At 40.0% G+C, this 27,866-nt stretch overlaps 1 protein-coding gene across 7 annotated transcripts in view; it reads right to left on the reverse strand.

Annotated features, from left to right (window-relative positions):
- Window positions 1-1,129: 1,129 nt before the first annotated feature.
- Window positions 1,130-27,866, reverse strand: part of NLRP3 (NLR family pyrin domain containing 3) — a 50,968-nt gene continuing 24,231 nt past the window's right edge. For 3 of the 7 annotated variants that reach the window (XM_028094960.2, XM_028094962.2, XM_028094959.2), the window contains 3 exons: window positions 14,976-15,146; window positions 14,323-14,493; window positions 10,777-11,426 (listed from right to left, as the gene is read on the reverse strand). In XM_028094960.2, coding sequence (XP_027950761.1) covers window positions 11,327-11,426; window positions 14,323-14,493; window positions 14,976-15,146 — 442 coding nt within the window. In that variant the 3' untranslated portion in view covers window positions 10,777-11,326. Of the gene's footprint in view, window positions 1,435-10,776; window positions 11,427-14,322; window positions 14,494-14,975; window positions 15,147-27,866 lie in introns of those variants that run through there. The other 4 variants (XR_003607731.2, XM_028094961.2, XM_088020477.1 and 1 more) reach the window with 4 other exon arrangements.

Consider the following 27,866-nt stretch of genomic DNA (forward strand, 5'->3'; position numbering starts at 1 on the left):
TTTTTTTAACTTTTCAGTAGGAAGTAATTCCATATGTAGAGAAAAGAGGCAAGAGTAAGAATAGTAGGTGTGCCTGGGTGGCTCCCTCAGTTGAGCATCAGACTCCTCTTTATTTGGCTCAGATCATGATCTCAGGGTTGTGAGATCAAGCCCTGTGTAGGACTCTGTGTTCAGCACACAGTCTGCTTGGGATTCTCTTTTCTCTCTGCCCCTCCCTCCGCTCTCGTGAGTTCTCTCTCTCAAACAAATAAATCAATCTTAAAAAAAAAAAAAGAATAAAAATAGTACATAGAGCAATCCCATAACCACCCCCCAAGAATTACCATTGTCAATACTGACATTGACATTCTTGAAGAAGACAGTCCCCTCTTCAGATAGAACTCCCCTTTTTAATAGCACTTCCACATTTGGAGTTGATCCAGTGTTTCCTGATGATTAGATTCTGGACATGCATTCTATGCCAGAATTATACACAAGTGATAACAGTTCCTTCTCAAGTCACCTCACCCAAAAGCCAACATCCATTTGCCTCCATTGATATTTTTTATTAGATGGTCATGCTACTATCTAATTTCTTTTCTTTGTATAGTTACTATTTTTCTTTTGCAACTGATTAGCCAACTGTGGAGAGATACTTTCTGACTACACAAATATCCTGCTCTTTATTTATATCTCTCTTTAGAGTTCAGCATCCATTTGTTTCATACCTGATCCAATCTTTACTATGATAGTTGAGAAGAATGATTTTTTTCCAATTGCATTCTGTAGATGTTTGTATATCAATCTTCTATCTAGAGAATTTACTCATTTTTTAGTTCTACTGGTATAGAAAGTCTCATGGATTTTTCCAAATTAATAGTCATACTGTGGCATCTTTATTTATTCAGATATTCCTCTGGGTGATTGGTAAACTCTTAATTCAGTTTTAAGTTCCTGGTGCCCAGAAGTTTTTCTCTTTCCAGCTTAACTGTGTGTTAATTACATTTTACCTGGCATGTCAAGGTGTGTGTAGCAGGGAGACAGTGTGTAATAGTTCACTTCACCAAGATGCAAAAAACAAAAATCTAGATCTGAGTTACTCCCAAGTGCTGGTCCAAGACGAGAAAAAAAAAAAAAGTTTACAACAGAATATAGATCACATACTGCTTCCTTTATTGAGATAGTCTTACCAAGTGGGGAAAAAAAACAGTGTATCTAAAAAGCATACTTAGTAATGTGATTGATTTACATTCTTGCACAAGCTCCTTATATCAACAGTCCACAGGTTATGCTTTGATCAGCAGAAGTCTGGATGGCTCACTTAACAGAGGAAGCAGTGTTTCCATCCTGAACAATCCCATGTGGTTCAAGAGTTGTCCCCCGTGCAGAGAGGCAATTAATATGAACTACGGCAGATGAACTGTTGCTGAGATCAGATAAATCCAAGATAAACTCCTATAATTGAAGGCAAAATGCATTTTTAACATAATACTTTTATTTATGAGTATAGGTTCCCTCTACTATAAAATGTACCTTTGCATGATTTTCAACTTCCTGTCCTATCAGAGTTGAAATTTCAGCCATCAGAGTTAGGGTAAGATGATTTTTCCCCCATTTATTACAAGTGAATCATTTGACAAAGAGATTTTTTAAATGCATAAAGCAATTTAATTTATCTTCAGTAGTTTAAAGTAAAAAGATTTCTAGTCACCTTCTTTTAAAATTAAGGAAAAGAAGAGTCCAAGATGCCAGAGGAGTAGGAGACCTTAATTTCATCTGGTCCCAGGAATTCAGCGAGATAGCTATCAAACCATTATGAATACAACCGGAGATGGAAGGAAAGACTAGCTGCAACTACAAATAGAAAGCAATCATCTTCCACAAGGTAGGAGGTGCGGAAAAGTGAATCCAAGGCAATATATGGGAAGATTGATGGCGGGGGCAGAAAGCTTCTGTCAGCGGGCTCCCGGCAAGTGACAGAGCAGCAGAGTACAAAAGCAGAACTTTTAGAAGTGTGCCCCGCTGAGGGATATCACTCAGGCAGCTAAGCAGGAGGTGGAACCCTCACCCGGACAGTGTGGTCTCAGGACCCTCAGGGTCACAGGAAGAAGGGGGTGCCTGAGTGCGGCTGAGCTCCCAGGTATCAGAGCAGGGAAGCCGGCTGCAAAGACAGAGCTGAGGAGTGGGCTCTCAGCTCAGGGTTGCCATAAACTGTGATCCACAGCACAGTTTACACTGTGCTACACAGTTTACACTCTAAACACTGATCTTAGAGCAGGGGCCCAACAAGTAGCAGAACCAGGGAGAGCCCCCTTCCTCCCCCAGGAGCAGTGGCACGGGAGTGTGCTGAAGCAGTCTGCTGGGTTCGGAGACTCCAAATGGGTATTGTGCCTGAGATAGAAATGCTTGGTCACAGGGCCGGGTGAGCACGGAGTGTGGCCAGAGACCAGGGAGAGAGGAGTTATTGACTGCTTTTCTCTGAGGGCTCACAGAAGACTGGAGGCCCAAAATTTCGGCTCTGGTGCCAGAGATTGGGAGGCTGTCATTTTCATTCTTGTCCTCTAAACCTGCATGGAAAGCCTTCGGGGAACAAAGCCACATAGAGCAAATGGGAGCAGATTACTTAGCCTAGCCCCAGGCAAGGGCAGAGCAATTCCCCGTTGGGCAAAGACATTTGAGAATCAATGCAACAGGCACCTCCCCCAGAAGATGTGTGAGTCTGTGGAGTTTGGTACCAGCAGAGGTGGAGATGGATTGACCTGGAGGATTTGTTAAGGGCACCCCCTTAAATGAACACGTTTGCTCTGACCCTCTAGAGAGAAGTGGAAGAAGGCCATGGAACAAAAGGCAGCTCACATTAAGCCCATCCCCTGAAAAGGGGTAGGGCAACTCCACCCAGGCAAAGATGCCTGAGAAGCCAAGCAGCAGGCCCCTCCCCCCGAAGACAGACTGGAAGAACTGGTGAATGACAAGCTTATTTCCCACAGGACTGTAAAATTCCAGTGCCAGGGGAAAATAATATAGGGAGCTCCAGGTGTTCCCTCAAGACTCGCTTATACTTCATGCTACAATTTTACATTTCCTTATTAGTGTCTTTTCTTACTCTTCTTTTCTTTAACCCTGTTCCCAATTCAAATAGATTCATATTTCCCAACCTATGTTTTTAAGTCATTTCTTAACTTTTATTTTCTTTTTCACATATATGTTTTACAGATTTATACCCCATACTAGCCGATTTTTCACTCTATTCAATTTTATCTTGATATATATGTAAGTTCTGATTTCTCTGCGATTTTGGGATATAGTGTCTTCTAACACACAGATGAAAAATCAAGCAGGAACAGGCAGATCACCCTGCTGTGACCACCCTGAGGATTATAATCTCTCTCCCCAGCCCCCTCTTTTTTTTTTTTTCTCTTTTATCTTTCTTTTGTGTTGTGTTGGATTGTCATGGCTTTGATGGTGTATCTGTGGTAGCTTTTGTACTATTTTGGATTTTTTCATAGATGCATTTTGCTTGAGTCGTGGTTGATATTTTGGACTCTGTACATTCCCTCAACAATCCCTCAACAGAATGACTAGGAGAAGGAAATCCCAACAAAGAAAAGAACAAGGGACAATGGCCTCTGTCACAGACCTAATGGACATGGATATAAGCAAGATGTCAGAGACAGACTTCAGGGTAACAATTCTGAAATCAATACTTAGGGTTCAGAAAAGTATTACTGACAATATAGAATCTCTAAGGGCAGAAATGAGATTGAACCAGGCCAAATTAAAAATGCTATGAATGAGATGCAGTCTAAACTAGATACTCTAACAACCAGGGTAAATGAGGCAGAGAATGAATTAGTGATCTAGAAGATAAGCTGATAGAAAGGAAGGAAGCTGAAGATGATAAGGATAAACAGCTAGAAGCCCATGAGAACAGACTTAGAGAGATCGATAACGCCATGAAATGTCCCAATGGCAGAATTATCAAGGTAACTGAGGGGGTGGAGAGAGAGGACTAGAATATATATTTGAGAAAATCATAGCTGAGAACTTCCCTAATCTGGGGAATGAAATAAACATTCGCATCCAAGAGGAAGAGAGGACCCCTCCCAAGATCAATAAAAACAGACCAACACCCCAGCATATAATTATGAAACTTGCAAATCTTAGAGCCAAGGAAACTATCCTGAGAGCAGTGAGGGAGAAGAGATTTCTTACATACAGAGGGATGAACATCAGAATAACCTCAGACTTGACCACAGAGACCTGGCAAGCCAGAAAGGCCTGGAAAGACATATGCAGGGTACTAAACGAGAAGAACATGCAGCCAAGAATACTTTATCCAGCAAGGCTGTCATTCAGAATGCATGGAGAGATAAAGACCTTCCAGGACCAGCAGAAACTGAAAGAATATGTGACCACCAAGCCATCCCTGCAAGAAATATTAAGGGGGATTCTACAGAAGAAGAAAAACTCAAAGAGTAATATAGACCAGAAATTTACAGAGACCATCTATAAAAACAGGACTTTACAGGCAATATGATGGCACTAAATTCATATCTGTCAATAGTTACCTTCAACATGAACGGCCTAAATGCTCCCATAAAACGGCACAGGGTTGCAGATTGGATAAAAAGACAGGACCCATCCATATGCTGTCTACAAGAGACTCATTTTGAAACTAAAGATACATCCAGACTGAATGGGAAGGGATGGAGATCCATCTTACATGCCAACGGACCTCAAAAGAAAGCTGGGGTAGCAATTCTCATATCAGAGAAATTAGATTTTAAACTAAAGACTGTAGTAAGAGGAGGAGAGAAAAGATGGCAGAGGAGTAGGGAACCCTATTCCAACTGGTCCCTGGAAGTGAGCTGGATATCTACCAGACCACTCTGAACACCCACGAAATCAGTCTTTGATGTAAGAAGATATATCTGGATCTCCACAAACAGAATATTGCAGGTGGTTGGTTTCAAGGTGTGAAGTGGGGAGCTGTATTCCATGGGCAGATATCAGAAGATAAACAGAAGAGGGAGGGAGCTGCCATAAGCACTTGAGCCAGAAAGGTGAAATAACACCGGGGTCCAAAAGACTCCAGCGCTGGGGACCAGGGGCAGACCCACAGACTGGTAGCGGTGGGGAAAGGACTTTAGGGCAAGCCACTGGACTACAACCTGGAGTGGTGGGGCCACGTGTGTGAACTGGGAGCGGCTGGTGGTTTTAGAAGCACAAAGGGCAGAGATGTGCCCTGACCTGGAGGCAGGACTAGGAGTGCTGGAGAGGGGCACACAACCCAGGCCGCTGCAGTTTATAGCAGCACAGACAGAAACAGAGATAGTGTGGCCTGGAGAGCTCACTGAAGAGACTACAATCTCTCTGCTCTGAGGCAGAGTGTTGGAAACGGTCTCTTCTGCTCTGACTCATGGAAGAGACGTGGAAAGCCGCCTGGGAAAGCCGCCAGAGAACAAAAGCCCCCCAAAACCGGTTTTCAGTGACCCCATCCTCCCCCCACAGGGGGCAGGGCAACTCTGCCCAGACAGGGTTGCCTGAGTAAAAGCATGGCAGGCCCCTCCCCCAGAAGACAGGCTGGGAAAACAAGAGGCCAGCAACCCTAAGGTCCCTAGAAAACAGGTGTATTTGCTTGGGTTGTGGTCAATAATTTGACTCTGTACACTCCCTCAACCACCCCTCAACACAATGACTAGGAGGAGGAATACCCAAAATAGGAAAGACTCAGAAACTGTGACTTCTGCCACAGATTTACAAATGGATACAGATATAACCAAGATGTCAGAGATGGACTTCAGGGTAACAATTATGAAGATGATAGCGAGAATGGAGAAATCAATTAATGACAACATAGAGTCTCTAAGGGCAGAAATGAAAGCTGAATTGGCAGAACTTAAAAATGCTACCAATGAGATCCAATCTAATCTAGATACTCTAACACCTAGGGTAAATGAGGCAGAAGAACTAATTAGTGACATGGAAGACAATTTAATAGATAAAAAGGGAAAAGAGGAAGACAGGGAGAAACAGCCTAGAATCCATGAAAACAGAGTTAGAGAAACAAGTGACACCATGAAACGTTCCAATGTCAGAATTATTGGGATCCCTGAGGGGGTGGAGAGAGAGAGAGGACCAGAAGATATATGTAAGCAAACTGTAGTTGAGAACTTCCCTAATCTGAGGAATGAAACAAACATTCGTGTCCTAGAGGCAGAGAGGATCCTTCCCAAGATCAAGGAAAACAGGCCAATGCCCCGACATGTAATAGTAAAACTCACAAATCTTAGAACCAAGGAAACCATCTTAAGGGCAGTTAGGGGGAAGAGATTCCTTATATACAGAGGGAAGAACATCAGAATAACGTCAGACCTATCCACAGAGACCTGGAAGCCAGAAAGGCCTGGCAAGACATATGCAGGGTACTAAACGAGAAGAACATGCAGCCAAGAATACTTTTATCTGGCAAGGCTGTCATTTAGAATGGATGGAGAGATGCAGAGCTTCCACGACCGGCAGAAACTGAAAGAATATGTGACCACTAAGCCAGCCCTGCAAGAAATATTAAGGGGGGTCCTATAAAAGGAAAAAGACCCCCAAGAGTGATATACAACAGAAATTTACAGGGACAATCTATAGAAACAAGGACTTCACAGGCAACATGATGACAATTAATTCATACCTTTCAATAATCACTCCAAACGTGAATGGCCTAAATGGTCCCATAAAACGGCACAGGGTTGCAGATTGGATAAAAAGACAGGACCCATCCATATGCTGTCTACAAGAGACTCATTTTGAACCTAAAGATACATCCAAACTGAAAGTGAAGGGATGGAGATCCATCTTCCATGCCAGCGGACCTCAAAGGAAAGCTGGGGTAGCAATGCTTATATCAGACAAATTAGATTTTAAGCTAAAGTCTGTAGTTAGAGACACAGAAGGACTCTATATCATTCTTAAAGGGTCTATCCAACAAGAAGATCTAACACTTGTGAGTATCTATGCCCCCAACTTGGGAGCAGCCATCTACATAAGCCAACTGTTAACCAAAATAAAGAGTCATATTGATAACAATATATTAATTGTAGGAGACCTCAATACTCCACTCTCAGCAATAGACAGATCATCTAAGCAGAAAATCAACAAGGAAACAAGAGCTTTGAATGATACACTGGACCAGATGGAGCTCATAGATATTTAAAGGACATTCCACCTTAAAACAACAAAATACTCATTCTTCTCAAGCACACATGGAACTTTCTCCAGAATAGACCACATACTGGGTCACAAATCAGGTCTCAACTGATACCAAAAGACTGAGATTATTTCCTGCATATTCTCAGACCACAATGCTTTAACACTGGAACTCCATCACAAGAAAAAATTTGGCAGAAATTCAAACACTTGGAAGCTAAAGACCACTCTGCTCAAGAATGTTTGGGTCAACCAGGAAATCAAAGAAGAACTTAAACAATTCATGGAAATCAATGAGAATGAAAACACATCGGTCCAAAACCTATGGGATACCGCAGAGGCGGTCCTAAGGGGGAAATACATAGCTATGCAAGCCTCACTCAAAAAAATAGAAAAATCCCGAGTTCACCAACTAACTCTACACCTTAAAGAACTAGAGAAAAAGCAACAAACGATTCCTAAGACATGCATTAGAAGAGAAATAATTAGAATCGAGCAGAAATCAATGAATTAGAACCCAGAAACAGTAGATCAGATCAACAAAACTAGAACTTGATTCTTTGAAAGAATTACTAAGATCGATAAACCACTGACCAGACTTATCCAAAAGAAAACAGGAAGGACCCAAATTAATAAAATTATGAATGAAAGGGGAGAGATCACAACTAACACCAAGGAAATAGAAACAATTATCAGAAATTATTATCAACAACTATATGCCAATAAACTGAGAAATCTGTATTTAATGGAGGCCTTCCTGGAAACCTACAAGCTGCCAAGACTGAAACAGGAAGAAATGGACAACCTGAACAGGCCAATCACCAGTAATGAGATTGAAGCAGTGATCCAAAACCTCCCAAAAAACAAGAGTCCAGTGCCTGGCGGATTCCCTGGGGGATTCTACCAAACATTCAAAGAAGAAATAATACCTCTTCTACTGAAGCTGTTTCAAAAAATAGAAACAGAAGGAAAACTTCCAAACTCATTCTATGAGGCCAGCATTACCTTAATCCCCTAACCAGGCAAAGACCCCATCAAAAAGGAGAAGTTCAGACCAATATCCCTGATGAATATGGATTCCAAAATCCTCAACAAAATCCTAGCTAATAGGATCCAACAATACATTAAAAGGATCATCCACCATGACCAAGTGGGATTTATCCCCGGGTTGCAAGGGTGGTTCAACATTCACAAAGGAATCAAGGTGATAGAACACATTAATAAGCGGAGGGAGAAGAACGATATGGTCCTCTCAATAGATGCAGAAAAAGCACTTGACAAAGTACAACATCCTTTCCTGATTAAAACTCTTCAGAGTATAGGGATAGAGGGAACATCCCTCAAGTTCATAAAATCCATCTATGAAAAACCCACAGCGAATATCACCCTCAGTGGGGAAAAGCTGAGAGCCTTCCCCTTAAGATCAGGAACACGTCAAGTATGTCCACTCTCGCCACTATTGTTCAACATAGTACTAGAAGTCCTAGCAACAGCAATCAGACAACAAAAAGAAATAAAAGGTATTCAAATTGGCAAAGAAGAAGTCAAACTCTCTCTTTTTGCAGATAACATGATACTTTATGTGGAAAATCCAAAAGACTCCACCCCCAAATTACTAGAACTCATACAGCAATTCAGTAATGTGGCAGGATACAAAATCAATGCACAGAAATCATTTGCTTTCTTATACACTAACAACGCAACTGTAGAAAGAGAAATTAGAGAAACAATTCCATTTACAATAGCACCAAAACCATAAGATACCTCGGAATAAACCTAACCAAAGAGGTAAAGGATCTATACTCTAGGAACTACAGAGCACTCGTGAAAGAAATTGAAGAATACACAAAAAGATGGAAACATATTCCACGCTCATGGACCAGAAGAATAAGCATTGTTAAAATGTCTATGCTACCCAGAGCAATCTATACCTTCAATGCCATCCTAATCAAAATTCCAATGACATTTTAAAAGGTGCTGGAAGAAACAATCCTAAAATGTGTAAAGAATCAGAAAAGACCCCAAATTGCCAAGGAAATGCTGAAAAAGAAAAACAAAGTTGGGGGCATCACATTGCCCGATTTCAAGCTATATTACAAAGCCATGATCACCAAGACAGCATGGTACTGGCACAAAAACAGAGATATAGACCAATGGAACAGAATAGAGAGCCCAAATATGGCCCCCCAATTCTATGGTCAAATAATCTTTGACAAAGCAGGACAAAATATGTATGCAATGGAAAAAAGACAGTCAATAAATGGTGCTGGGAAAATTGGACAGCCACATGCAGAAGAATGAAACTCAAACATTCGCTAACACCATACACAAAGATAAACTCAAAATGGAGGAAAGACCTCAATGTGAGACGGGAATCTATCAAAATCCTAGAGGAGAACATAAGCAATTACCTCTTTGACATCGGCCACAGCAACTTCTTTCAAGATACATCTCCAAAAGCTAGTGACACAAAAGCAAAAATGAACTTTTGGGACTTCATGAAGATAAAAAGCTTCTGCACAGCAAAGGAAACAGTCAACAAAACAAAGAGGCAACACACAGAATGGGAGAAGATATTTGCAAATGACACTACAGATCAAGGGCTGGTATCCAAGATCTATAAAGAACTTCTCAAACTCAACACCCAAAAAACAAATAATCAAGTCAAAAAATGGGCAGAAGACATGAACAGACACTTCTCCAAAGGAGACATACAAATGGCTAACAGACGCATGAAAAAATGTTCATCATCATTAGCCATCAGAGAAATTCAAATCAAAACCACATTGAGATACCACCTTACACCAGTTAGAATGGCAAAAATAGACAAGGCAGGAAACAACAAATGTTGGAGAGGTTGTGGAGAAAGGGGAACCCTCAGTATGCAGGTGCCTCAAAAAGTTGAAAATAGAGCTACCCTATGACCCAGCAATTGCACTACTGGGTATTTGCCCCAAAGACATAGATGTAGTGAAAAGAACGGCCATATGCACCCCAATGTTCATAGCAGCAATGTCCGTAATAGCCAAACTGTGGGAAGAGCCGAGATGTCCTTCAACAGATGAGTGAATAAAGATGTGGTCCATATATACAATGGAATATTAGCCATCAGAAAGGATGAATGCCCACCATTTGTATCCACATGGATGGAACTGGAGGGGATTATGCTCCGTGAAATAAGTCAAGCAGAGAAAGTCAATTATCATATGGTTTCACTCATATGTGGCACATAAGGAATAGCTCGGAGGACCACAAGGGAAGGGAGGGAAAACTGAAAGGGGAGAAATCAGAGAGGGAGACAAACCATGAAAGACTCTGGACTCCGGGAAATAAACTGAGGGTTACAGAAAGGAGGGGGGGGATGGGGTAACTGGGTGATGGACATTAAGGAGGCACGTGTTGTGATGAGCACTGCGTGTTATATGCAACTAATGAATCTTTGAACACTACATTGAAAAGTAATGATGTACTATATGCTGGCTAATTGAACATAATAATAATAAATAATTTAAAAAATAAAATAAATAAAATTAAGAAAAGAAAAAATTTAAATGAATAAATACAAAAAGTTTTAAATTTTCTGAATTTTCAACCAGCTACAATAAACATGAATTATTTTATTAGAAAATAGAACTGTTACAAAAATTAAAAATAAATAAGTTGCTGCTACAAAATTGCAACATAATATATAGTTTACTAGTCCTGTTATAGTCACTTAGAAAGATAGGAGTAGGTGATAATGGTGATGGGGTGCAAGTAAACAGAACAAAGATGGGTAAAAAAAGATAGGAGGGAAAGGAGATTGAGGGAGAGTAAGAAGAGAAAAAGAAACACAGAAAAAGTGCTTTATTAAATGAGTTAGTTATATGAGGTCACCAAAAGGAACACGTCCTCTGACTGAGGTTCTATAATGAGAACCACCTCATTTGGATGCTTTCATTGTCCTGGTGTCTTCAAGCCACGGGTCAAGCAGATGTTCACATTCTCTCTAAAGTGCACCATCAGCAAGATTTCGCTGTCCCACCCTGGACCAGAGGCATCGTGGAGTGACGGTCTTCACCCAGGATGGAGGAGTGCTCACTCCCCCTCATCCACACCTGGATGGCAGGGAGCCGAAATGCTGGCTTCTGGCAGCCGACGTCTATCACTACCAAAAAGGCTCAAAGACAATGGTCAACTCAGGCTTTTCTTCTTGAAGTGTGTCTAATGCACATTTTGTATCATAATTGAAATACATTTCACACAACCTGAAAGAGCAAATTGACAGCCTTATGTTATATTCTTCAAAGAACACTCTCAGACTTTTTGCCTTAAAAATCTCACCTCCTTACTTCCCTTAATTTAACACACTTCTAAGCTCTCTAATGCTACACTTCATGCCTAATGTTTTTCTATTTTTAACCTTCAAGTTTGTAAATGTTTTAACATGTAAATTTAGAGAGAATGGTAATCAATCCCTATGCCTATTACCCAAATTTGACATTTAAAAACCCATGCCCAGGGACGCCTGGGTGGCTCAGTCAGTTAAGCATCTGCCTTCAGCTCAGGTCATGATCCCAGGGTCCTGAGATCGAGTCCCAGGTCATCAGGCTCCCTGCTCAGCAGGGAATCTGCTTCTCCCTCTCCCTCTGCCCCCCTCCCCTGCTCATGCTCTCTTGCTCTTGCTCACTCTTTCAATCTTTCTCTCTCAAATAAATAAATAAAATCTTAAAAAAAATAAATTAAAAAAATAACTCATGGCCAATCTTGTTTCGTCTATCGCCCACCTACTCCTCACATCAATGAATTATTACAAACACAGCATTGCATGCATCTATAAACACGACCACAATGCCATTATCACACCTAAAAAAGTTAACAGTGATTCCTTAATATCAACATATGTCCAATCAGTGTTTAAATTTCCTCAACAGGCTGATACTTTTTTATATGAGGTTTATTTAACCAGAAGCCATATAAAGTTCACAGATTGCAACTGTTTGTATGCCTGTCAAGTCTTCTTTGATATATAACTTCTTCCCTCTTGTCTCTTTTTTTTCCTAAGTTTCCCTTGCAACTTAGCTAAGAAATCATACCATTTGTCCTGCACCATTTCTAACAATCTTGATTTGGTTGTGTTATGGATTGAGAGGCCAGATCACCGGCGGCCTCAGGCACTGCCATGGGTTTGTGGATCTTACTTTGAATGCGATAGGAAATCACTAGATCCTGAGGGTAGGAATGATATGATCACTTTCTCCTGTTTTAGCTACAACCTCCTCTGCCATGGTCAGGATAATAATAGATGTAGACTACTGGGTATTTACCCCAAAGATACAAATGTAGGGATCCGAAGGGGTACGTGCACCCCAATGTTTATAGCAGCAATGTCCACAATAGCCAAACTGTGGAAAGAGCCAAGATGTCCATCGACAGATGAATGGATAAAGCAGGAGTGGTATATATACACAATGGAATATTATGCAGCCATCAAAAGGAATGAGATCTTGCCATTTGCAACGACGTGGATGGAACTGGAGGGTGTTATGCTGAGTGAAATAAGTCAATCAGAGAAAGACATGTATCATATGACCTCACTGATATGAGGAATTCTTAATCTCAGGAAACAAACCGAGGGTTGCTGGAGTGGGGGTGGGGTGGGAGGGATGGGGTGGCTGGGTGATGGACATTGGGGAGGGTATGTGCTATGGTGAGCACTGTGAACTGTGCAAGACTGTTGAATCACAGATCTGTACTTCTGAAACAAATAATGCAATATAAGTTAAAAAAAAAAGAAGAAATATAGCAGGAGGGGAAGATTGAAGGAGGGGAAATTGGAGGGGGAGACGAACCATGAGAGACGATGGACTCTGAAAAACAGACTGAGGGTTCTAGAGGGGAGGGGGGTGAGGGGATGGGGTAGCCTGGTGTTGGGTATTAAAGAGGCACGTACTGAATGGAGCACTGGGTGTTATACGCAAACAATGAATCATGGAACACTACATCAAAAAAAAAAAAAATTAGATGCAGAGTCACCTGGCAGATGCCACCAGAACAATCCAGACAAGAGGGGACAGTGGTTTTGAACCAGGGTAGGAGTCATGAAGCCAGAAGTCAAGAGGTCAAGAACCAGGCAGGTTATGGAAGCAGAGCTAACAAGACATGTCAACAAGTTGGACATGTGCATAAGAAAAGACAGGTGTCAAAGATGACTTAGACTGTTTTTTTGTTGTTTTTGGCCTGAGCAAATCTCACTAAGCAACCATTGACAAAGATGAGGAAAAAACAGATTTTAGCCAGAGGGGGTATACAGGTTTGGATTTGGACATGTAAAGTTTAGCATGTTTATTAAACAGATGGAAAGGTCAGACTAGCATTTGGACATGGAATTTATGCAGGTATAAATTGGCTGGCACAGCATATATATGGTAAAGCCAGAACACTGGATAATGTCAACACAGGATAAAGTATAGAGAAGAAAAATTAGCTCAGTGATGGAGTCCGGGGGATTCAGCATGTGCAGGTCAGGATGATAAAGAGAATCCACAAAGGAGACTGAGCAGAAATAGCAAATGAAGAAGATAATCCAGTGTGGAGAAAGTGCGGCCCCTAAAGCCAAGTGAGGGAAAGTTCTTCTGTGGAGAATGTGATTGTCAGGGCTGACAAAGGTACCGGACTCATTAGGAAGCTCTTACTGGAGAGGTAATGAATACCAGGGGATATCACTAATAATGAAACTCAACACAATGCACACAAGCTGGCTATGGAATTTCTAATCTTGATGTTTCTGGAACTCTCTTTTCCCATTTAGAAATCCTAAGAACACCCCACTCTCCAAAGACCTTTGCAGTTAAGAGGAACCATGGACTGCTCTAGTCTACAAAGTACATGTGGTCCCTTGCAAGGCCATATGCTTCTATTTGGCCACTTTCATTGGGACTTGGGTTTCTTTTGGGAATATGAATGGAAACTCTTTTCACACCCAACTGAACCTTAATTATTCCAACTGTCTGGATGAATTTAAATATGTGGTTTGTGACTCATAAAAAAGTCTGCCCAACCTCAGTCTGAATACAAATGAAGCCACCCTGGGTTTTGATAATTGGTCAACTTGTCCTTAGTACTCTGACCCCTACCATGTAAATCTGTGCAGAGCACACTTACTTCAGGCTTTTCAGGCAGCAGCCCTGCTGTTTTAGCACTTCACAGAGCAGCATGACCCCTAGATCATCCAGGTCATTACTACCCAGGCTCAGCTCCCGCAGGCTCTTATTGGAGGTCAGAAGTGTAGAAAGATCCCAGCAGCAGTGTGAGGTGAGGCCACAGCCATCTAATCTGCAAGAAAGAGGGTGATTTAAAGAAAATGCCCCCTTAACTATCTCCCAGTTCCCCCAGATCTCAGGCTGCAATGTTCCAAATGCACAAAAAGCACAGGAGTAATGAATTTAGAACAATTTTATGTGCCCATGGTTATTCTTCTCCCCTTTTCAGGTGAATGTATTTTTTTCCAGTGGGTTGGATTGTGCAGATCAAATTAGTAATAGTAGTTTGTGAATTTATTTTTCCCAAATTCTATGCCTCTCTCCAAATTTCCCTAAAACACAAGTGCCATATCACGCTATTCTTTTGTGGTGAAAGGAAATCCAGTATTTACATGTACACCACCAAGAAGTAGAAGTCCTCCAAGTCCCAGGATCCTGTAATAAGCCAAACCTTAGCAGAACACCACCACTTCTCAGATAAAAATCATCCCATTATCATTGACCCCACCGTAGCCACCATGTATCTCCATCACTGTAATTAGCTAAGGGACTTACTCTAATATCTGAAGCTTGCAGTTGGGGTGCAAGAGGCCCTCACAGAGTAGCTTCACCCCCGTGTCTCCAAGAGCATTGCCCCGTAGGTAAAGGTGTGTGAGCTTCTGGTTAGTGCTGAGCACTGAGGACAGAGCTGGACAGCAACCTGATGTAAGGCCAGAATTCATCAACCTGGAGAAGGAACAAGGAAACGAGGCCTCCATGTTCAGCCTTTCTTGAACATTGTACAGCTATCTTAGCACAGGACTCTCATCTTATCTAAAAAGTGCACCCTACTCCCCCTGCTTCTGCTCTTTCTGGCTCTCTCTCTCTCTCTCTCTCTCTGACAAATAAATAAATAAAATCTTCAAAAAATAAGAATAAAAAGTGCATCCTTGGGGTGGTTGGGTGGCTCAGTTGGTGAAATGTCTGCCTTCAGCTTAGGTTGTGGTCCCAGGGTCCTGTGATTGAGCCCCACGTCAGGCTCCCCAGGGGCTCAGTGAGGGGTCTGATTCTTCCCCACTCTGCCCCCTACCCCAAGCTGGTTCTCTCCCTCTCTCTCTCTCAAATAAATGAAGTCTTAAAAAAAAAGAAAAACCAGCTGCATGCTTCTCCTTCAAGGTAAGGAGCCAGCATCTTGGATACAATCTGAGGAGAGCATGACTCCTTGTCTCTGGACCCATAAGAGAGACAAATAATCATCAGAGCAGATGCTTTGTTGGGATCGGAGGAAGAGGCAGAGCAAAACAAACTGATCCAGACTCATCCCATATTCTTCTTCCTTCTTACACATATTCCCTCTGCCATGCATGTTGCTTTTTTTTTTTTTTAAGATTTTATTTATTTATTTGACAGAGAGAGACCCAGCGAGAGGGGGAACACAAGCAGGGGGAGTGGGAGAGGGAGAAGCAGGCTCCCCACGGAGCAGTGTCACTCGTGCTTCCTAACACCACATCTTCCAGAAATGCATCCCAGATTATCCTTCACTGATAATTCTGACAATGCTGCAAAGACTTGCCTTATTGGATTCTCACATTAACTGAGCAAGGTGGTAGTGCAGCTGTAACTATTATATATCTTTTGCAGGTTAGAAATCTGAGGTTTATCCAATCCCATGTTTCTCTGAAGGTCAAAGAGCAAGTGTTGAGGGGGGAGGGACCTGGACTTAAGCCTTAGAGGGCCATCTCTCCTCTGCGGCCCTTCTCTCCATATCACTCTTCCTTCTGCAATGGAAGGGGGCTCTCAGAGCATAGAGCTCTAGATTTGCATTACACTCAGTGGGACTAAGATGTTTGGTATCTGCACCTGGGTCAAGTTGAATATATTCTCTTACCAACAGAAGCATGAGGGCTCTGGGGTAGAGAGTTGCATCCCTCTAGCACAGAAGCTCAGAGTGGGGTATACAGTACACAGAAAGCCACATACGCTAGGCCTTCAACAAAACCTTGACTTAACATCTCAGGCAATCACATGCCTTCCTGCCAGAATCCTAAACAATGACATGCTTTTAAGCTCCAACATGTCTTAGAATCAGGAAAAATAGAAACATAGAAAGTAGCACCAGCAGGTGATCAAAAGAAAACAGAAATACTTATCTACCTACTGGTTTCCATCTCACCAGTCAAGGATGAATCATAATAAAAAAATTGAATATGCAAGACAAAGAAGGGAATAAAACCCAAGATGGATGAGTAAAAAAAACAAGGCAAGGTTTCTAGTAAGAACTTTATTTCTAGCTGAGCATAATTTCAATAGATGGTCCTTAATTAATATGCAGAAGGTATTTGCAAGATTATTAGCTGTTATGAACCAATCGTTTGTGTTGTCGTAAAATCATATGTTGAAATCTTAACCCACACTGTGCTGGTAAGAGGTGCAGCCGTTAAGAGGTAATTAGGTCTTTAGGGTGGAGTCTTCATGATGGAATTAGTGCCCTGGTAAAACAGACTCCAAAGAGTTCCCTTGCCCTTATTGCGATGTGAGGACACAACAAGAAGGTGGCTGTTGGAAAGCCCAGAACCAGGTGATCTAAGGCACCTTGATCTTGGCCTTCCAGCCTCCAGAACTATGAGACATGTTTGTTGTTTGAGTCACCCAGACGATAGTATTTTTGTTGCAGCAGCCTGAGCAGACTAGATGAAGATGAAGAACAGCAAAGATGAAGACCATTCCAGAAGCCTCAAGATAGGCATCCAAAAGGAAAGAAAAAAAAATATTTTGTAAGTTACAAAATGGCAAGCTTTGCCATCATTTCCTGAAAAGGACTAGAAGGGATTATGAACAGATGTTTCACTAGCAGTTAAGCATGAAATGGCAGCAGTTACAAGCACAAGGTGGTTTTGTTAGGAATAAGTCACATCTGAATTATCAAACTGTTAATTACCATTGAGATTGAGTGATGGGTGCAGGGAGTGCATAATGAAATGTTTAGGCAATCAAACAACCAAGTTCTACCAACCAATCCACTTGATTAGAGGGATGTAACCAACATCACACATCTTGGTCTCAACCAATCCATTCGACCCAGTTCTACATTCACTGAGCACAGATATCTTCCCATGTACTATATTGTTGAATTATTGTGGGTTGTTTTTTTTTTAATTTATTTACCAATGATATACCTTATGTTATAAAAATGTGTCATAAAGAAAATTGAGGAAGAAGATTTAATTTTTGAGTGTTTACTATATGGTTGGCTGAAATAATGACTTAGAATAGGATTATCTCATAGAATTACTACAAAACCAAAATGTAGGTATCATTTTGTCCTTGTTTTTAAATGGAAAAGCTGAGAATCAGGGAAATTACTTGAAAAATAAGAAGGAGCTTCCTAGATGGACTATGAGGGTGGGAGAGTATTTTGCATACCAGGCAAAAGGAAAGTGGTAAGCAAGGGAAGGAAGAGTAAAAGAGCTCACATTCTTAGGACAAAAAATTACTCAATATGACTCAGAATGGAGTGAAGGGTGTTGCAGAAAATGACCTAGAGCTGATCAGGGACAGCATTGTGTACTATGCTAAGACACAGCAACTACACTCTGACTTCAAAGAACTTTTGAAGTTGTGTGTGTGTGTGTGTGTGTGTGTGTGTGTGTGTGTGTGTGTGTGTGTGTTTTAATTTGACAGAGAGAGACAGCTAGAGAGGGAACACAAGCAGGGGGAGTGTGAGAGGGAGAAGCAGACTGCTGAGCAGGGAGCCCAATGCGGGGCTTGATCCGAGGACCCTGAGATCATGACCTGAGCCAAAGGCAGACTCTTAATCGACTGAGCCACCCAGGCACACCCTTTTGAAGTTTTTTGAGAAAAAGCTCACTATTCGAATTTGCATTTTAGAAAACTCCTCTGATGTTTTGCAAAAGAAACAAGGGGGTAGAGGGAACTGAAAGTAAAGACAATCTAGGACTTTCCTCTGTTTACTGGCTAATCCTCCTCCTGGAAAGTCCCATTATCAACAAGGTAGTAAAGAAAGGGCAAGAAGGGGACAAAGGATGAGGGTGGAGAGTAAGTTATAAGAATTAAAGAATTTTGCAAATGCGCATTGTGTGGCACTTATGTAATATGGAGGGGGGGGTGGAGTGCAAAATGCAACCAAAAATAGAGGTCTAAAGTTCAGGACATTTGGCCATACCTAACAAAATATAAAATGCCTAAAAGTGTTACTTCATTAATTACATTTATAGGTATCCATCTCAAAAGAAATATCCACACATAAATAAAGTTAGATATACAAAATATGTTTTTTCATAGTTACTTGTAATATTAAAAAAGGAGAAATTCATCCAAAGGTGTAGCATTCTGTGAGAACCTAAATAAATTACTGTAATGCATACTATGTAATATTATGCCCAAATCTGTAGATCTGTATATACCAGCATGGTAATAAATTCATGATAAATTTAAGAAGAAATCGTAGGACTCCAAAAAAATTGCTGGAACTAATACACAAATTTAGTGAAGTCACTATGTACAGAAGTCTGTTGCTTTTCTATATATCAATAATGAAGTAGCAGAAAAAGAAATCAAGGAACTGATTTCATTTATAATTGCACCAAAAGCAATAAGATACCTAGGAATAAACCTAACCAAAGAGGTAAAAAATCTGTACTCTGAAAACTATAGAACACTTACAAAAGAAATTGAAGAGGACACAAAGAAATGGGGAAAAAATTCCATGCTAGTGGATTGGAAGAACAAACATTGCTAAAATATCTATACTACCCAAAGCAATCTATACATTTAATTCAACCCCTATCAAAATAACACCAGCATTCTCCAGAGAGCTATAACAAACAATTCTAAAATTTGCATGGAGCCAGAAAAAACTCCGAATAGACCAAGCAATCCTGAGAAAGAAAAGCAAAGCTTGAAGCATCACAATTCTGGGCTTCAAGATATATTACAAAGCTGTAGTCATCAAGACAGTACAATACTCACACAAAAAAAGGTACATAGATCCATGGAACAGAAATGGACCCTCACCTCTATGGTCAACTAATCTTCAACAAACAGGAAAGGATATCCAATGGAAAAAAGACAGTCTCTTCAACAAATGGTGTTCAGAAAATTGGACAGCCACATGCAGAAGAATGAAACTGGACCATTCTCTTACACCACACACAAAGATAAACTCAAAATGGATGAAAGACCTAAAAGTGAGGCAGGGAACCACCAAAATCCTAGAAAGGAAATCAGGCAGCAACTTATTTGACCTCGGCCATAGCAACTTCTTATTAGACACATCTCCAGAGGCAGGGAAACAAAGGCAAAAATGAACTACTGGGATTTCATCAAGATAAAAATCTTCTGCAGAGTGAAGGAAACAATCTACAAAACTAAAAGACAACCTATGGAATGGGAGAAGATTTGTAAATAATATATCTGATAAAGAGTTAGTATCCAAAATCTGTTACGAACTTATCAAACTCAACACCCAAAAAACAAATAACCCAGTTAAAAAATGGGCAGAAGACATGAATAGACATTTTTCCAAAGAAGACATCCAGTTGGCCAACAGACACATGAAAAGATGTTCAATATTACTCACCTTCAGGGAATTACAAATCAAAACCATGATGAGATACCACCTCACACCTGTCAGAATGGCTAAAAAACACAGGAATCAACAGATGTTGGCAAGGATGTGGAGAAAGGGGAGCCCTCTTATGCTGTTGGTAGGAATGCAAACTGGTGCAGCCACTCTGGAAAACAGTATGGAGGTTCCTCAAAAAGTTAAAAATAGAACTACCCTACAACCCAGCAATTGTACTTCTAGGCATTTACCCAAAGGATACAAAAATACAGATTGGGAGACACCTGGGTGGCTCAGTCAGTTAAGCGTCTGCCTTTGTGTCAGGTCGTGATCCCAGGACCCTGGAATCAAGTCCCACATTAGGCTCCTTGCTCAGTGGGGAGCCTGCTTCTCCCTCTGCCTGCCACTCTCCCTGCTTGTGCTCTCTCTCTCTGACAAATAAATAAATTTAATTAAAAAAAAAAAAAAAGGAGGGCGCCTGGGTGGCTCAGTTGGTTAAGCGACTGCCTTCGGCTCAGGTCATGATCCTGGAGTCCCGGGATCAAGTCCCACATTGGGCTCCCTGCTCAGCAGGGAGTCTGCTTCTCCCTCTGACCCTCTTCCCTTTTGTGCTTTCTATCTCTCATTCTCTCTCTCTCTCAAATAAATAAATAAAATCTTTAAAAAAAAGGAATGTTAGATGGAACTTCAGCACTATGATTGGGAGCCATTTAAAACAAAAACAAAAAAACAGATTTGAAGGGGTACATGCACCCTGATGTTCATAGAAGCATTATCAACAATAGCAAAACTATGGAAAGAGCCCAAGTGTACATTAACTGATGAATGGATAAAGATGTGGTGTATATATACACAGTGGAATATTGTTCAGCCATCAAAAAGAATGAGATCCTGCCATTTGCAACGACGTGGATGGAGCTAGAATGTATTATGCTAAGTGAAATAAGTCAGTCAGAGAAAGACAAATACCATATGATTTCCCTCATATGTGGAATTTAAGAAACAAGACAAATGAGCAAAGAGAAAATAAAGAGAAAGAGACTAATCAAGAAACAGACTCTTAATTATAGAGAACACACTGATGGTGACCAGAGGGGAGGTGAGGGGTAGCTGAAATAGGTGATGGGGACTAAGGGTACACTTGTCACGATGAGCACTGGGTGTTGTGTGGAAGTGCTGAATCAGTATATTGGACACCTGACACTAATATAACATGGTATGTTAACTAACTGGGATTAAAATAAAAACCTAAAAAGAAAAAATATATAAAAAAATAAAAATAAAAATTATGAAAAAAAGAACATAGTTGAACTAAACAACACCATCACTTAAGTGGATATAATCCATATCTATGGACTACATCATCAAACAGCAGAGAAATATACATTCTTCTCAAATTCACATGTACTACTCACCAAGACAGACTGCATTGTGGGTCATAAAATATATCTTAACAAGTTAAAAAAAAATAGAGGCACCTGAGTAGCTCAGTCGGTTAAACATCTGACTCTGGGTTTTTGGCTCAAGTCATGATCTCATGGGTCATGAGGTCAAGCCCTGCATCTGGCTTCATGTTCAGGGGGTAGTCTGCTTGGGGATTCTCTCCTTCTGCCCCCCTCCACTCTCTCTCTCTCTCTCTCTCTCTCTCTCTCATTTGACAGAGACAGAGAGAGAGAGAGAGCACAAGTGGGCAGAGCAGTAGGCAGAGGGAGAGGGAGAAGCAGGCTCCCCACTGAGCAGAGAGCCTGATACAGGGCTCCATCCCAGGACCCCAGGATCATGACCTGAGCTGAAGGGAGACGCTTAAACAACAGAGCCACCCAGGCACCCCTAAAAAAAATAATAAGTTTAAAAAATAAAAATCAGATCACAATGGAATGAAACTAGAAATAAATAATATAAAGATAGCTGGAAGATTCCAAAATATGTGGAGATTAAACAGCATACTTCTAAATAAAACATGGGTCAGAGAAGAAATCTCAAAAGGGATTTAAAAATATTTTGAACTAAATCAAAATGGAAACACAACATATCAAGATTTGTGAGACGCAGCAAAAGCAGTGTTTAGGCGGAAATTTATAGCATGTATTAGAAAATAATATACTGGAAAATATTAGATATGAGAAAGGAATAAAGATCTAAAATCAATAATTAAGATTCCACCTTCGAAAACTAGAAAAAGAAGAGCAACTTAAGTCCAATGTAAGCAGAAGAAAATAATGATAAAATTAGAGCAGAAATCAATGAAAGTAAAAACAGCAAATTAAAAGAGTAAGTCAATGAATCCAAAAGCTGATTTACTGAAAAGGATAATAAAATTGACAAACCTCTAGCAAGGCTAGAAAAAAAAGAGGACACAAAGTACTGATATGAAAATAAAAGAAGGAAAATCTCTACAGATCCAAAGAATATTAAAAGGATAATAAAAGAATCCTATAAATAATCTATGCCCACAAAGTTAATAAGCTAGATAAAATGGACCAATGCTTGAAGAACACAGTCTGCCAAACTCACACAACAAGAAATAGACAATCTGAATAGGCTTTTATCTATTAGAGCAATTGAATCAATAATTAATAAACTTATACACAATACACACACACACACACACACACACACATAAGCACCAGACACACATTATTTCACTGGTGAATTCTAACAAATATTTAAAGAAGAAATTTTACCAATTATGTACATCTCTCTCACAAGAAAGAAGTAAAAGGAATACTTTCAAACTCATTTTATGAGGCCAACATTAACTTAATATCAAAACCAGACAAAGATATTACAAGAAAAGAAAATTACAAATACGTCTTATACTGCAGGTGCAAAAATCTCAACAAAATATTACCAAATTGAATCCAACAATGTTTAAAAAGAATTATACACCACAACCACATGGGATTTATCCCAGGTATGTAAGACCGAATCAACCTTTGAAAATCACTTAACATTTAAAAATAAATTAATATAACTCATCACATCAAAAGACTATAGAAGAGAAATCACATGATGATATCTTGAATGAGGAAGAGCATTTGACAAAATTCCAATACTCATTCATGATCAAAGTATTCAGCAAATTAGAAATAGCGGGGAACTTCCTCAATTTAACAAAGAATACCTACAAAAAAATCTTCTGCTAACAACATACATATTGGTGAGGAACTCAAAGCTTTCCCACTTAAATCCGGAAAAGACAAGGATGTCCCCTATCCTTTAATTTATCATACTGGAAGTCCTAGCTAATGCAGTAAGACAACAAAAGGGAAAACAATAAAAAGTATACAGATTAGAAAGGAGTAAATAAAGTTGTTCGGAAATGGCATGATCTTTTACATAGAAAATCTGAAAGAATTTACTAAAAAACTTTTAGAATGAAAAGTGATGAAAGGAAGATTGCAGGATATATGAGGTTATGATGCAAAAATTAATTACTTGCCTATATATTAACAATGAGAAGTAGAATTTGAAACAAAACACAATACTATTTATATCAGCACCCCAAAAAGACAAAATACTGGGTACCTAACAAAATACGTAAAAGATCCATATAAAAAAAAAAAACTACAAAATTCTGATGAAAGAAATCAAAGAAAAACCAAACACATGGACAGACAGTCCATGTTCATGGTTCATGGTTGAACATGGACTGTCTGCCCAATTTTATCTATAGATTTAATGCGATTTCAACAAAATCCAAGCAAGTGTTTTTAAGATATAAATTGATTCTGAAGTCTATATGGACAGGCAAAATACCCAGAATAATCTACACAATATTGAAGGAAAAGAACAATTTCGGAGCACTGACATTACTGAACTCCAAGAGTTGCTATAAAGCAACAATAATGAGGACAGTGTGGAACTGGCAAAGTAACAGACAAACTGATCAACAGAACAGAATAAAAAGCTCAGGAATAGACCCACATAATAGACCCCCCAGAAGACATGATCTTTGACAAAGGAGCAAGGACAATACAATGGACCAAAGTTAATCTTTTCAACAAATGGTGCTGGAACAACTAGACAACCACATGCAAAAAAAAAAAAAAAATGATTCAACACTGATCTTAATGCACTTCACATCTAATAATATTTTTTAATTAACTCAAAACAGATCTAAATGTAAAACACAAAATTATAAAACGCCTAGAAGATAACATGAGAGGAAACCTAGATCATCTGGTGCTTGACAATGACTTTTTAGACACAATCCCAAAGGCATGATGCAGGAAAAACACACAATTTGTAAGTTGGACTTTATTAAAGTTAAAATTATCTTCTCTAAGATACTGTCAAGAGAATAAAAAGACAAGCCATACTGAAAATATTTCCAAAGACATATCTGATAAAGGACTGCTATTCAGAATATACAAAGAACCCTTAACACCCAATAAGAAAATAAACAAACTGATTTAAAAACGGGCCAAAGACCTTAACAGACACCTTACCAAAGAATACACACAGATGACTAATAAGTTTATGAAAAGACACTCTACATCGTAAGTCATCAAAGAAATGCAAATTAAAAACAAAATATGACTACATGCACATCATAATTGCCACAATGGAAAACTGACAATGCCAAATGCTGGTGAGGATATGAAGCAACACTAGTGCTCATTCATGGCGTTGGGGATGCAGAATGGTCTACACCCTCTTCAGAAAGCACGTTTGAGGTTTCTTGCAAAACTAAACATCCTTTAATTACATGATGCAGCAATATCTCTCCTTGATATTTACCCTAAGGAGCTGAAAACTTTTTTCCATGCAAAAACCTTCACACAGATGTGTATGCCACCTTATTCATAAATATCAAAACTTGAAAACAAGAGGTTCAGTAAGATGATGGAGTGGGAGAAATTCAGAAATGGCTGCCGAGTAGGAGGACCCTAGGCTCATTTCTTCCCATGAACACAATTAGATAACTATCAAATCATCGTAAATACCCCAGAAACTGACCTGAAGACTGACAGAGCACACTGTACAACTAAAGGGACATAGGAGACCACACTGAAGAAGATGGGAAGGTCGGAGACATGGTTTGGGGGAGAAATGGATCATGGGTGCCTGGTGGGGAGGGAGCCATGGTTACAGAGAAGGGTCAGAGAGAGAGGAGCACATAGGGGAAAGTACCAGGAGAACAATTCCCCAAAGGCACTGGCTGGGAAAATGAGAGGGGCTGAATTTGTCAGCAGGCTTGGCTGGAATACAGACTGGAGGGTGCTACTCTACTCCTGGAGAGAATATAAGCAAACAACATAGGAGTAGATGTCATTGAAACAGTGATCTGAAAATGCCTGGGGCACACAGTGGGGCACTTATTCCCTCTTCTGGGAGCACTTTCCTGAAGGCAACATTCAAGGAGATGCGTCTCCAGGAAAAAAGGAGATGGCTAGTGACATTTCCCTCCTCCATCAATCAGCATAAACACAGAACCACCTGCAGAAAGCAAGGCAGCACCCACAATGGCTTCCTAACCTGCTTACACCAAGACCCACACCCCTGTGCTCTGGAGTGACTGCCCTTCTCAGTAAAGCTTGCCTCACTGTCAGCATGGTGGGCCCCTCCCCCCAGAAGACCACACAGAGCCCTGCCACATCTCCTGACCAGAGAGTTCTGCAGGGCCCCTTGATCTCATGGAAGTGCTGTCAGGTCTCATTTCACAAGTAGACCAGAACAAACCACGTTAAAACTCGCCACATGCAAGTCAGAGACCAAACACTGCCCACAGCAGGTAAGCAGTACTTCTTCAGATGACTGGCCTGAAGGGTGGAGAAGCCAGAACACAACAGCACCATGCACACTGCACACACCAGAGACACTGAAGCACCGGGCCCTGGACACTACATGACTTCTTCATAAAACCATTACTCCCAGGAGCAGAAAACATAATAGGCTTATCTAACACAGAGAAGAAGGCAGAGTCTTAGACAAATTGCCAAGATGGAAGAATTTATCCCAAATGAAAGAACAAGAGAAGGAATGGCCAGAGATCTAATTGAAACAGATATAAATAACATGTGTGGTGGAGAATTTAAAGCAACAATCACAACGATACTGAGTGGGCTTGAGAAAAGAAGACATCAGTAAGACCCTTACCACAGAAATAAAAGTTTAAAAGAATCCATCAGAGATGAAGAACACAATAAACGAGACTGGAAACAGACTTGATGCAATGAACAGCAGGCTGGAAGAAGTAGAGAAAGGAATTCATAGCATATAAGACAAGATAATGGAAAATAATGAAGCCAAACAAAAGAGAGAAAGAATTTTGGAACATGAGAATAGACTTAGTTAACTCAGTGGCTGTCATCAATTATAATAACATTTGTATTATAAGAGTCTTAGAAGAAGAAGAGAGAGAAAGGGGGGCAGAAAACTAACTTAAGAAAATTATAGCTGAAAACTTCCCTAATCTGGGGAAGAAATCCAGATCCAGCAGGCACAGAAAACTCCCATCAAAATCAACAAAAGCAAGCCAACACCAAGTTGACAAGCCAGAAGACAGTGGCATGATATATTCAATGTGATAAATGGGAAAAATCTGCAACCAAGAATATTCTATCCAGCAAGGCTATCATTCAGGATAGAAGGAGAGATAGAATTTTCCAGAAAAACAAAACCAAAAGAGTTTGTGATTACTAAACCAGCCCTGCAAGAAATATTAAAAGGGATTTTTTGAGGGCAAAGGAGAAACCAAAAGTGGCAAAAACAAGAAAGACTCAGAGAAAAATCTCAAGAAACAATGACAAAATCAATAATAAAATGGCAATATATACATATTTATCAATAATTACATAGAATGTAAATGGACTAAATGCTCCAATCAAAACACAAAGGGGTCAGAATGGATTAAAAAAACAAGATCCATCTATGTGCTGCCTACAAGAGACATATTTTTTTTCAAGTTTTTCTTATTTCCATTCTATCTTTTATTATTTAAATTCAAGTTAGTTAACATATAGTGTAGTATTGGTTTCAGGAGTAGAATTTAGTGATTCAACACTTACATATATCACCCAGTATTCATCCCACCACGTGCTCTCCTTAATGCCCATCACCCATTTAGCCCATCCCCCCCCACCCACCACACCTCCAGCAACCCTTAATTTGTTCTACAGTACAAAGATTCATTTTAGACCTAAAGACACCTGATGATTGAAAGTGAGGGGGTGGAGAAACATTTATCATTATCAGCAATATTTATATCGGACACCTGGATTTTAAAACAGACTGTAACAAGAGAAAAGAAGGGCACTATATCATAATAAAGGGGACAATCCATCACGAAAATCTAACAATTATAAATATTAGGCACCTAACATGGGAGCACCTAGATATATAAAACGTTTTATAACGAACATAAAGGAACTAATTGCTAATAATACAATAATAGTAGGGGACTTTAACACCCCACTCACAGCAATGGGCAAATCATCTAAGCAGAAAATCAACAAGGAAACAATGGCTTTGAATGACACACTGGACCAGATGAACTTCACAGATATATTCAGACATTGCATCCTTAAACAGCACAATACACATGCTTTTCAAATGCAAATGAGATATCTCCAGAATAGATCACATATTAGGTCACGTATCAGGCATCAAAAAATACAAAAAGATTGGTGGTATGGAGTAACAAAAGACCCTGAATAACCAAAGCAACCTTGAAAAAGAAAAGCAAAGCTGGAGGCATCACAATTCTGGACTTCGAGTTATATTACAAAGCTGTGACCAAAACAGCACGGTACTGGCACATAAACAGACACATAGATCAATGGAACAGAATAGAGAGCCCAGAAATGAACCTACAACTCTATGGTCAACTAATCTTCAACAAAGCAGTAAAGAATATCCATTGGAAAAAAGTCTCTTCA

This window comes from Eumetopias jubatus, unplaced genomic scaffold, assembly GCF_037043125.1.
Source record: "Eumetopias jubatus isolate StellerSeaLion01/CBP00866 unplaced genomic scaffold, mEumJub1_p1.0 scaffold_30, whole genome shotgun sequence".
NCBI classification, from domain to species: Eukaryota; Metazoa; Chordata; class Mammalia; order Carnivora; family Otariidae; genus Eumetopias; species Eumetopias jubatus.